General features: G+C 49.3%; 1 protein-coding gene across 1 annotated transcript in view; it reads right to left on the bottom strand.

Moving 5' to 3' along the window:
- Positions 1–6,658: 6,658 nt before the first annotated feature.
- PODN (podocan) overlaps positions 6,659–12,791 on the bottom strand; it is a 34,029-nt gene continuing 27,896 nt past the window's right edge. The window contains exons 9-11 of the mRNA XM_090048841.1: positions 12,369–12,517; positions 8,902–9,091; positions 6,659–7,390 (exon numbers count right to left, since the gene is read on the bottom strand). Coding sequence (XP_089904967.1) covers positions 8,938–9,091; positions 12,369–12,517 — 303 coding nt within the window. The 3' untranslated portion in view covers positions 6,659–7,390; positions 8,902–8,937. The remainder of the gene's footprint in view (positions 7,391–8,901; positions 9,092–12,368; positions 12,518–12,791) is intronic.

Genomic DNA, 12,791 nt, shown 5'->3' with positions numbered 1-12,791 from the left:
ACAAAATGAATGAGTAAATCCAGATTAGGCTCCCTCACTTCATCCTGGATCTATCTGAGAGTACGGCTTGGGGGTTTTGTTCACAGAAGAATTGGTTTGCAGTACTGTCATGGTGTGCAAGAGACTTAGCCTTGTAGCCAGATGTGTAGCTTTAAGGTAGGCTTTGCCTTTTCTGTGCTGCCCATAAAACCAAGGAAACTGCTACCAGAGGATGGCTGAGGTGCAAGCAGCGTGTGCAACGTGGCAACTGGGATGAATCTGGAAGACCCCCACTGCCTTTGATCTTGCACGGTGTTTTGCGCTCCTGCGGTGGTCTCCCTGCAAACACATGCGTTTTTACATAGGATTTTAACTCTGCATCGTTCTCCTAAGTGGAGAAAGTAGATAGGGAGTTTTGAACTAGTCGACCAGCTAGCTGAAGGCCAACTTGATATCCTGCAGCTGGGACTGCCCTTGACTAGCTACATCAGGGTTAAAAACGACACAGCTTTGCCTCCTGTAGGCTTTTCCATCAAAATGGGTGTTTTCAAGCAGGTGAAGGGGCAGGGGTACCCTTCTTATGCAGTGGAAGAAGTGGAAAGAATTGACCCCCCCCTTGACTGTCATCAGTAGGAACAGAGGATGCCCAGCGCCTTGTAGGACTGTGCTCGAGAGATGTGCCCATATTTATGAATGCGTCACTTCAGACTGACCTCAGATATACGAGGAGCCAACACACTCTCAGCATAACCCTTCCCAGAGCCCATATACGCTCAGCACAACCCTGGAATATACTCATTTATCTGGCCTGATTTACAGCAACATTTGTCCCTTAGAACAACCTGGAGGCCCGGAAAAGTGCTCAAAACGCAAGACCCCTGCTCCCCCATATATTTCCTATAGGATCTCACACAAGTCACTTGGGGTGACTCCTTGAAAACCCCCGGGGCAGAAAAATGCCAGCAACAGAACTGCTCTTCGTCCCCCCGCAGGGCTATGAGCTGATGAAAGTGAGAACAGGATGTCCAAGGGGGATGCTTTTGGCGAGAGATGAGAGGACACCCCACCGAGACAAGCAGGCCTTGCATTGCAGAAGACGTGGTTCTTGACTTCATAACACAGCCCTGACTGCCTGCATGAGATGGATCCACGGAGGCTCGAGATCAGGTCTTAATTCGCTTCTTCAAGTCCCTCAGAGAAGTAGTTGCGTTTCACACCTTCAGCTGCTGGTACTGCTGCCGCTAGCCATTCAAAAGGAGCCATATCATTTCAAAAAAGGGGATGCCTTTCAGTGAATAATACAATGTTTGAGTTGTGTGCGCACATGCACAACACAATTGTATGCACACATGTACATACACAATTGAGAGAGCCAGAATTTGGCCCGTTACTTGAAACTTTTGGCAGCTAACTTTTTGGTAGCTAAACCCTGGACATATATTTTCCTGATATGGATATAGTATTTTTAGCAGCGTTTACCGCCCCCCCCCCCCCCAACCTCCCTAGCCTCCCATGCCTAATGATTGGCATGTAATAAAATGGAAAAAGCAGGGAGGCAAAATGAGAGCTGTGTTATGTTCAGCGATCTCTCACATTACATCTGCCACAAGCACTATGAGCATTACAGGCCAACCGCTCACCAAAACCAAAAGAAAAAAATACTGACCTCAAGATGTTTTACTGGGTTTTGCCACTGGGCTATTAAAAACATACAACCAAGTCAAACTAGCTATTTTCAGCCCCCCCCCCATCTTTTCTATTTAAATACTGCCAATAGTTCTTCTCTCCGATGGCTTTTCCTGACGGAAACACAGCTACGCTCAAACTGCAGAGACCTGCTTCGGCTGGAGCTTATCTAGAGTTGACGCCGTAGGAATACACCACCTGCATCCTGTAAAAGTGGAGCTCCCGCAGGGTTTTATGAAGGAAAGCAAGACCATCTTTGCAAAGGTAAATCATAATGGTCTGAAAAGTCTGAAAAAATGTAGCCTGAATTACCGATCCAAAGAAACCTCCTTAACGTTACCATAATAATCATGCACACAGGATTTTTGGGAAAGGAAAAAAAAATTCATCCCTCAAGTACAATGATTTATTAAGAGAGCCTTGGCTTATGTTTTAAAAAGCATTTGAAGACAATACATCACCAAAGATTGTGCACTTGAAAATGGGCTGCTTAATGTTCTTCAGCCAGGGCTCGAGTAGTTTTTATGGAAATATTTTGTAGATCTGACTATACAACACTTTTGTTATCCACAACCTCCCTGCATAGCTCACAACTGGCTGACTTTTCAAAACCACACGGAGCCAAAGCTGGAGTGTAACAGCCATATTTTCTTTAATAAAGGAATTTGGTGTCTTTAGGGAATTCAGTCACCGTTGCTTGCAATAGCAACCTAATAAAACAATTATGCTGATGTCTGTAAATGAGTCTCACTAGCAAGAGAAACCCCTTGATCAAAGCAGGCCATTGCACACTTTCGAACCAGAGATCTTTAAACTTAAATCTGAGAGCCGGCAGCCCTCCGTCCCCCAAACATGCAGAAACAACGCAATAATCTAGAGTGAAGGCTACTAGCAGATTATGTCGGCACCCCGGCGCCACAACAATTCAAGTTGAGACCAGGATTTGTTTAAACAGTCGCGATGCTCTAAACTACAGATTTGTGTGAAGATGGGCTTGAAAAGCCCTGCGTCATAGAAAGGGCAGAGGTAGTAGTGGTGCAAGCTGGGGATCACGTGCTTTCCCAAGATATGGTTTCCTGCCAAACTGCTCCGCTTGTGAGCAGCTTTCTGTGCTCAAGCAGCACCCGGTCCACCTGGACTCGCCAAAGGAGATCCACCCTGGGCTAAGCCCCTGGCAGACACCAAGCCCCAGCATCAAATGCCCATCATTAGGAAGTTATCGGGCTTTGCGCCCAGCTCTGCAAACTATTGTTAACTATATTTCAGGCTGAGAGCCCTACCCTCATAGCTGTGGCGCCGGCTGGCAAGGCGCAGACCGAGCGGCAGGGCGCGCCGAGATGCTGCTCGCAACCCCAGCTCTGCAGCAGGCAAAGGGGGGCTGGCAACTACGTCCTTCCCAGCTGGGGGCTCTGTACCTGCTGCAGCATCTCCTGCGCTTCGGGGGCAAGCTCCCCCTCTCCCTCCTGCAAGGCATGTCCCAAGCCTGCTGCCCGATGAGCGCGCCAGCCAGGTCCCCAGGCACCTGGGGTGCTGCAGAGGCCTGTCGCTGCTCCCCAGCAGCAGGGCGCGTTGGCAGAGCTCAGAAAGAGCCTCCTGGCCCCTGGGCATGCCTGCCCCACGGGGAACGGAGAAGCTGGGTCCTGAGCAGCGACCACTGATCCCGTGTGGAGCCGAGGGCTGGGTGTCAAACGCCGTTCTGAATGGGCGTGAGCAGGGCCTCCCTGCCCCTCCCACCCCCTAGACACACGCGTGTGCACACACGTCCCTGCAGCTGCAGGCCCTCACACAGCAAAGGGGAAATGCCAGCCAAGCATCTTCTATCAAACCAGCACGAGCCCTTCACGGGGTTTTCAAACCAGCCGCGCCGCTGGCAAGGGCAGCACCAGCTTTCCGTGGAAAACCGTAAGGATGCATCAGGATGCCTGAAGCCCCGAGACCCCGAGTCCACAGGTCTCTGGCCCTGTCCTGCAGGCTGGGCCTGCCCCCACAGGGGTCCTGTCCTATTTGGTGCATTTCCCTCGCCAAGGGAGCCTCAGGGAGGAGGTACGCGGCCCTTCCTTGCACGGCCCCTGCCTTCGGGGTGGGTCCGTCCCCAGATGCCTCCGGCGGGGCCCCAGGCTGGGCCTGCAGATTGTGGGCAAGGAGGTTTGCCACCCCCTGTGGTCCCCTGAAGCAGGAAGATGAGGGTTGGGGCTCTCAGAAACTTTTGGGGGAGGGCGTTGGCGCTGGATGCTCCCAGAAGTCGCTGCGGACATGCACAGGGGCCCAGAGCGGAGGGGAGGGCAGCAGGCTGAAGACGAGGGAGGCTGGGAGCGTTGTTGGGAGAGCGAACAGAGGAGGGGGAGTCAGTGCATCGGTGGCTGGGCCTAGGGGGTAGAAGGGGGTAGCGCAGGATGGGGTCCGAGGAGGCCGAGGGCCCTAGGACCCTGGGAGGAAGTGGAGGCAGGGGTCAGGGTGCTAGAGGAGCACACAGCGGGGAAGCGAGGCGGCAAAGAGGAACTAGGAGAGGCGGCAGGATTTACGGGAGGGACCTGGCTGAGTCAGGTGGGAGGGGACGGTGGAGGGGACTAGGCTGGCGAGAGCAAAGCTGGAGTGCAGTGGTTGGAGGGGTGAGGAAAGGAAACAACCGGGGTCAGAGCGGGGGGCACCGGCGTGCTTTGGTACTGGAGCTTTGGGGCACTGCCGATTGGTGGGGAGCGACCCGCCCGGGTCCGCCGGCGTCCTCGTGGGTTATAGACTCTGAGCTCAGCGGCTCAGCTGCCTGGAAGCCAACAATTAAATGTCACTTGACAGCAACCTTCAACTCCGTGCAGGGGGGCTGACTGGGGATGGAGCTGGACCGTTCTCAGTGGGGGCAGATGCCAGGACAAGGAGCAACGGGCTCGAGGGAGCTTTAGGTTGGATACGAGGAAAAAACTCTCACACTAGGAAGGTGGGGAAGGAAGGGACTAGGTTACCCAGAGAGACCGTGGACTCTCCAACCTTGGAGGCTTTTTGGTCCAGCTTGACAAAGCCTCGGCTGAGATGAACTAGTTGGGGCTGGCCCTGAGCAGGGGTCGGACTGGATGTGACCGGCCGCTGGCCCTTCCCACCCTCATTTTCTCCGAGTCTACGATCATGAGCTATGCAGATAGGCCAACTTCCAAATGATCCTCACTTTTGAAAAGGAGAATAAAAGCAGAGGCTCTGGTCCTTGGGGGCAGATACGTTTTGCCCCCTCCCCCCCACCCTCCGGCCTTATGGACTGGTTTAGACTGCTGAAGTCCTTCTGAGACAGCGAAGCTGGCTCTACAGCACCTGGGGAAGTCCTAGCTGGGTGGCAAAGTCAATTTTCTAATACTGGAAAGTAGCCAAATCCCCATGACCTAAAACCTGGAATTATTTAATCCTGTATGAAGTAAATGGCAAATTCTTCTTGGGTTTGATAGAAAGTTTTGTCCACTTCAGAAAAGTGTAAGCAACAGCACAAAATGCAAGGCTCATGGTTCCTAAGGCAGCAAAATAATTACCCTACGGTGGACGAAAGGTGTTTTCCTTGCTGTGTTTTCTATTAGTGACAGATGCTAGAGCAGCTCCTTTAATGTCAGTGAAATGATGCTGGCTGCGCGCTGGCATAAAAGCAAGCACACTGTGGCCCTTCCGTGCGATTTGGATTTCCTTAGCAAATGCTGAGGCGCATTTAGTACCAAGCACCTTCATTGCACTTGAGGCCCGAGCAGGCAAGGCTCTCCGCGACTCCTGGGATGTACCGAGTACACTGCTCCTTGGGAGGGGTTTTGCACACTTGACCCCATGCAGGACCGCAGGGTAAGGGAGTAATAAGTTTGATCAAAGAGAACTCCTGTGTAAAATGCAAGGGACTGCTTCATATGCATGCTTAGCAGAAAGAAAGGATTAGATGGACCCCTTCCCCCCCACTCCCCCTTCTCCAAAAGCACAGCGTGAAAAAGAAAGCTGGTGACTGGATGAAAATTGTGAGAAGGTGCAGCACTCGTGCCTAAGGTCACAGGTTTTTGCTCAGGCCTGCAGTGACCATGGGATACAGATGAGAAAGAGCTTTATACTATAAGCAACATTTTAAACCAAGCATTTCCATTGTTTCTGCCCTTATATTCCCACAGGTTGCTGTTCAGGGGCCCGTGCCATCTCTAATACCTGGATGTTACTTTGGGATAAGTCTCAGTTGTTTAGGAGTGCCAAGACATTGCTCCATTTTGCAGGGGCACAATCCAACCGAGTCATAACCCATGGAAATCTAGTCCAAGTCAGCTGCCGCGTATTTCCCCCCTCCCAGGTCTCAACCACACATTTGGAAGCTCATGTTTATATTCTTTGTTAACATTTAGTTTGGGGTTTTTGTTCCATTCTGGAAGTAATTTTTCCTCGTATGACTTGTGGCCATGTTGAATTGTCCCAGTTGGGAACTGGCAAAAGCTTTGGAAGAGCTGTCATGTGCTAGAGAAACCGAAAGGGAGAACTTATAACCAGCCCTCCCCCAGTAGGGAAAACAGCTGGTGAAGCACCAAGCCAACACAGTCTGAAAACAAATCCTAGAAACAGTCTGCAAAACAACGTGTTCTCAACCAGAAAGCCTCAACAGAACGGACAACTTCCTCGACCTGGCTCAGATGAACGACGGGAAAACCATTTGAACGCCTCGTAGCACTTACCCTTCTGCTTTTGTGTTGGTTTATGTTCTGCAACATCCGTAGAAATTAAGGACACACCCTATTGTACCATGCAGCATCTTAAACAGAACGGCAGGGATGGGCGCCAGGTCTCCCTCCTCCTTACCTGGGTCTTAGGTTCGCTGCCGAGAGGCAGCGAGCGGCCACGACTCTCCCGTTTCAGCAGTTACAGCATCAGGCTCTTACTGCGGATAACAGAATAAGTACTACCGTCCAACTTCTACGCATTGCTCGGCCCCTTCAACCGGTCCCCGCTCCAGGGTATTTGTGCAAGTGCCGCGCAGACAAAGAACAAGCCAGACAGCAGCTTTAACAAAGCTCTAATGGCAGATATAAACTTCTTTATAGATATATCTATATATTCACGTGAGTGAGTGATTTGACCTTAAAACTTTCTAAAATAGGCATATGCTGTAGGCTTTTACACAGTGGGGATAAAATATTATGGGATCCAGCCTTAATTTGCTTTTCTCACCCAAATATACACATTATACTAAACAGAGGAATGGATTCGGTCAGTCTGGTGGTGATTATTGCTGCTCAATGACCAAGCTGCCTCATGTCCCGCTCCACACATGAAACTACTGTAAAAAAAAAAAATCAATCCCACCTGATCAAACAACAGCCTTTTTGGGTAGTGTGGGGGAAGAGAAGGAGCATGTACATGGTTCACTTAAAATGGAGCGACAAAAGCAGAGTTTGAAGGCATAAATTCAGAACAGCCCCGTATTGTTATTACAGATGGAAACAGTGAGGAAAGAAACAGAAAAAACAAAAGCCAGCTTTTGTGAGTTCCCGAGCAATCCCATATGATCCATATGATCCCATCCAGGGTCTTGTACGTGATGTTTTGGGAGTTTTGGAATGACATTCAGGGTCTCCCTGAATAAGGCACTGAAATGACCCATCTTCCTCGAGCCTGGCCAAGCGCCATGATAAATAGTCTGTGTGTAATTCATTGCACATTTTGCAGTGTTCTCTATATATCTCTGTAGATATATAAATATAGCAATACATGCCACTTTCCATATGTCAGCCTGCAAAACATATCAGAAAGGCAAAAATCAGACTTGCATAACACTGAACACATGACTCAACATACAGTCAGCTTAAAAGTACGCCAACTGAAATCATAAGCATGTCCCAGGCCAAACCCAAGATGTGCTGCCTACAGGATTAAATGTATTCTAGATGATTACAACGCAAACGGTACGTTTCCCAGAAGACAGGTCTGGTTGCAGTTTTGGTTGTAGGTTAGACGTATGACAGGCAGGAATTTCACACGCAGCTTTCCCAGTAGCTCCTGCTATGGCCCAACTCTACTATCCCTTGAGCGCCAGCTCTCACCAACACCGAATCATGCTACCGGCTGTGGCAGCAGGCTTTTTGCGGGGCAGGCTGGAACGGCCTGGTGCAGGTCTGAGACGTGCCAGTACTAGGACCTGGCTGATACCACCGCTTCTCCCTGCCATGGCACTAACCAGGTTTGAATTACACTTTGACTCTTGGAGGGGTCGGAGGCAGAAGAGACGGAGGTGGCAGTGGTGGCAACAGAGAAGCCGCGGGGCAGCCCAGGCACGGGCTCCGGGCAGCTGCAGCAAAAAGCACCTGGCAGCAACAAGGGGCAGAGGCTACTTTGCCCCTGCACTACATGGCAGTTTCTGCCCAGCTGTTTCGGGGGCTCTCCTCTCTCATCAGGGAGCTCAGCCCTCCTGAGCCCCTCCATAATTTGAACCCAGCAACAATCTCTACTGCCCAGCCATAGCCACAGTGCATATGAAGCCCCCTATGGCTGCAACCCCCTGCTAGTGATTGCTGCCAAAGGCCCCCGGGTCTGCAGGCCAGATCCAATGGCCTCTGAACACACATAAGGGGGCGAGGCCATCTATTTGTTGTCACAATTGATCAAAACTTAAGTTGGAGCTTGGGTCTCCAGAGATGAGAAGCTAGCATTTTGACCCTCCCCCTCACCTGTGCAATTCTTTTAAGAGGAGCACTCTACAAAGCAAACCCCAATCCATGCTCTCCAGATGGTGCTTGTCTTCCACTATCTTCTACAGTAGGAGAGGGGATGGCTAATCAAATGGTGAGGAAAAGGACAGTTCTTCATTTCCAGGTCACCAGCTCATCTCAGATGCTGGGATCTGGAGTTACGCGGCAGCTCCACTGTGACCCCATGTGAAATGAATGCTGGTGGACCAGACCACAGCTGCAGTACAGAAGAGGAATGAAGCAAAAAATGCAAGTCCTGCTGCCACCGCTGCCGCAGACATTGCTGCTGCTTCTACCAGAAGAGGCTTTTAGGGTTAGCCTGGCACCTTTGAGAAGCACCAGCTTCACATCTGTTACTCTATTTTAAAGTGAGATTCTTCCACCGAGCTGGATCATGCCATCTTTACCCTGGTATGGTTTTAAGAGGAGATTTTGAGCCCAGTGCACCAGCTTTTCATTTTCTCCAAGTCTTCCCACCGATTCAATGGAGTGCCTTTGTGAACTAAAGTTGACTTACCTGGGGTCCCTGAGTGGGCAGAGTAGGATGGATACCTACCACAAGACGTGCTTTTGTTTGTTCACATTTTAATTTTCATTCTTCCTCCTCTTCCTCCTCCTCTTCTGAATTGTCCTTGTTCTTTGAAGTGTTGCTGAATTCAAGGTTCCCCTCAATGTCCAGCACCTGCAAATGCTTTAGGCTTCGGAAGATGCTTTCCTTCAGTGATCCAACTGCAATCTTATTAAACCTTCAATACAAAACAGAGCACCACTGGTTTTAAAATAACTCCTTGATGCAGCTTTGTTAGATCCCAATTCTGAACTTTGTTAGGACGTGTAATCTGCAGGGATGCTAAATACCCTTCATTTCTAAAGCCAGCACAGGAGTGTTTGAAGCCTGCCTGAGTACTACCATATCCTACCCTTGTATAGGCACAAAGTACCAACCCAGGAAGTACAGGGCCGGCCTACAGACCTGAGCTGCTGACAGTATGAACGCTCACAGGCCTGGCTCTATTGCTGACAGGCTATTTCTAAAGTGTCTCCTTAACATAGGCACAGAAGTGTCCCAGATTCAACAGCCTAATGGGAAATGGTGCATCTACGCCCAAGCACACATTGGTTTTCACAGGGAGCGATGCCAGCCGACCCCAGGGGGGTTCTGGATAGGAAGACAACAGAGAAATAAGGTAGGAATCTACGAGCAGCCACGTGGAGTGATAATTTACACATCCTGCTGACTTCTATGGCAGACAAAAGGACCTTATAGCAGGAAAAGATGACGACAATCTGAACGATGCACACAATTCACTGATTCCAGCTGATCTGGCTCTCAGAAAGACTTGCCATCCGAATCCCATCTCTCACCCTGCCTTTAGCCTCAACAGCTGTAGACAACAGGCAAAAACTTTATTAGAATTCCTCCTTCATAAATCCTTAATCCTGGCACTCTGCCCTTTCCATCCCACATGCAAATGTTACCAGGCCCTTCAAAGCATTGTTTGCTCTTCTCCGATTTTTTTTTTTAGATTCCTCCCCTTTCAATATTCGCTCAAAGTCTCCCTGTATAAACAGGAAAATTCAACAGTTGTTTATCTGTCATTTTTGCTTCCCAAGTGTAAGCACACTAATCTGGAATTTAATAATCCTTTCATTGCCTGGCTCACCACTCTTGAATATGATCACTGTTATATTCTTCTAAATACCCCCAGGTGTACAGGTCACTTTTGTAATGGCACGGTGATTGTTGCGAAATAAAGCTCATCTGGTTTTGCAAATTGTGCGCGCACACCTGGACACATACGTATGAAATTACCAGTCTCCATCAGAAGTGCCCACTGCGTCCTTCTAGACCGAAACTGCTGGATTCTACTTAAGCAGCCTTTTTAATGTTCTGTGCTCAGTATGCCTTGTTTCATCCAGAAAGAAATAGTGCAGCATTTACTTAGATACACAGGGCAGAGTAGTTGCATATGGAGGGAAAAAAGCTTAGAACAAACACATTTCATTGTGCTATGCACACTGTCCATTTTGAATGCATTAACGGGGGGGGGGGGAATGAGACTAACCAAATATTACACGCTCTTGTGGGGAAGAGACGTTAACAAATCTAATCTGAGCTGTATTGTTGGAAGCACTTAAAAATGAATATTTCCTAGGCTAGATCCTGATTTTACTTGCACTGACAAATCCTGCATAACTCAATTTAAATGGTTTGCATTTGTCTGGATTTACGCTAGGCATAACTGAGGTTAATTATTAATTCTTTATGTGTATAAAGCATGTAGTTAAAAAAAACAAAACAAACCCAAACAACCCACACTCCTTATTAGGTGGGACACCATGCCAAAGCATGGCAATTTAGCCTTCTCTCTCACAAGACTCTGCTCCCACAGTAAAGCGCCGGGTAAAACTGTGCACCTGGGCACTTACGACAGAACAGCTGATACACGGTGAAACTTCACCCCCTTTTGCATCATCAAAGGCAAATCCTCAGTCGTTTTGGTTTCCAGGGCTCCATGCACTTTGAAGTGTGACTCAGAGCAAAGCTCAGGTGCTGCAATAATCCAATCCAAATCTCATATAAAACTAGTTCTTTGAGCAGGTGTCCAGAGACAAAGTGCCCCCAGCCCAGGTTTCAGCTTCGCCGTGAAAACTGGGGAGTTTGAGGTTTCACAGTTCCACCAAGTTCTAGCCTCGGGCTGGAATTAAGCTAAGAAGTCAAATATTAGGCTGTGAAATAGATTCAGCCTCTCTGGACCTCCCTCTGCTGCAGATGAATTTTCAGTGCAAACAACAGCAGGGATGTGTGTCAGAGTCACATCCAAAAACCATAGAAAAGTAGGCTGGAAGGCACCTGCATTGGCCTTGGCAGTGGGCTAGTTCCAGCAGCCCAGGAGCTGCTCTGACTTACACCACTAGTGCACTGAATTCAAAGACCGAGTCCAGAAGAGACCGTCCTGACTGCACGGTGTGACCTTCTGCATAGACACAGGCCACAGGAGTATACTGAGCGGTTCATGTCATAACTTCTGGCTGAGCTAGGGCATATCCTTTAGAAGCAGCCAGGATGATGTACGTCACTCTGAAATGACCAGATGGAAATGGAAGATTAGACGAGCAGGGATCACCCTGGCATGCCCCCTTGCTGGGAGAGCAAGAGGCAGCAGCTAATTTCCTCGGCTTTACACAAGCTCCAGGCACTCTCAGCTAGCCGGTTATGGCTCCGGTGCGCTGCCTGAGGAACCAAGATCGCAGAGGAGGATGTCGGCTTCCAGGTTTACATATGGTACAAGTGACCGCATGACAGTGATTTGCTGCAGTACTGATAACTGATGCCCCGGCTCTCTCCTTCACCAAATACCCCAGTCCCAGCTTTGACCTTTCCTGTAATGATCAGAGTCTAGAGCTGAAAAAGTGTATCATGTTATGCATGTCCCCTGTGTCATGGGCTCTGCAGTTTCACGAAAGAGGCTGCAAATCAGATTGAATTTGTTAGCAAAGGGTTTAAAATTCTCTTTCCCTAAAGATCCCTAGGGCACAGTTTATTAAAAAAAAAAAAAAAAAAAAAATCAACAATTTCACATCTTCTGGACAAAAAGATCAATCTGCAATAATTGCAATCTAAGCACCATGATTATCACAGCAGCCTGCTCCCATCCCTCTTCTACGCAACTGCCCGGGCAACCCCCTCCCCTCCCAGTTAGGGTCATGCATGCCCCCCTAACACGTGTCCTTTTGGTACTCTGGACACATTCAGAACAGAAAAACACTAGCAAGGCTGAAGGGCTTATAAATAAGCCTGACTTCTAGGTTATGGCTACATGTGGGTACATGCGACAGGCACACGCACTGGCTTCCTAGTCTGCAGTGCACCTGACCCGTTGTTACAAGCACTGGAGTTTAAAAGGATGCCACCCTCCGGGCAGAGAGAGCACGTGATGAGCACACCCACTCTTTGACTGCATATAGAGCTGGCTGAACCCCAAGCTCCCCATGAGAGGCTAGGATTTCAGATTCACTTACCTGAGATAAATCCCCTTTATGTTGGGTGTGGATTCAAAAGCGCGCTCTGACACAGTTGTGATCTTGTTGTTCTGCAGGTACAGGTACTCCAGAGATGCCGGCAGGCCTGGAGGAATATAAATCAGCTGATTGCCGGCCATGTCCAATAACTGAGAAAGAAGAGGCAGACGGCAAGGGGTTAACTGAAGAAATGAGTTCAGGTCCATAGCAGCACGAAGCACGATTTATCGCTCGGAGCCTGATTTCTCACCTGTCATCAGGGAGCGAGGCTAGCAATGGGTGAGCTTTAAAAGTGTAGCACAGATAACTATCAGCGCAGCAAACTCTTCAGAAGTGAGGTGTCTGTGCAAAGTCTAACCAGGCTTTGGGGGTTTCATATCATCAGGATACAGGCTCTCTCGCCTCTCCCATGGGACCGCTGGG

This window comes from Crocodylus siamensis, chromosome 5, assembly GCF_052110815.1.
Source record: "Crocodylus siamensis isolate JL-2025a chromosome 5, ASM5211081v1, whole genome shotgun sequence".
Taxonomy (NCBI): Eukaryota; Metazoa; Chordata; order Crocodylia; family Crocodylidae; genus Crocodylus; species Crocodylus siamensis.
This window is presented reverse-complemented; position numbering and strand designations above follow the sequence as displayed.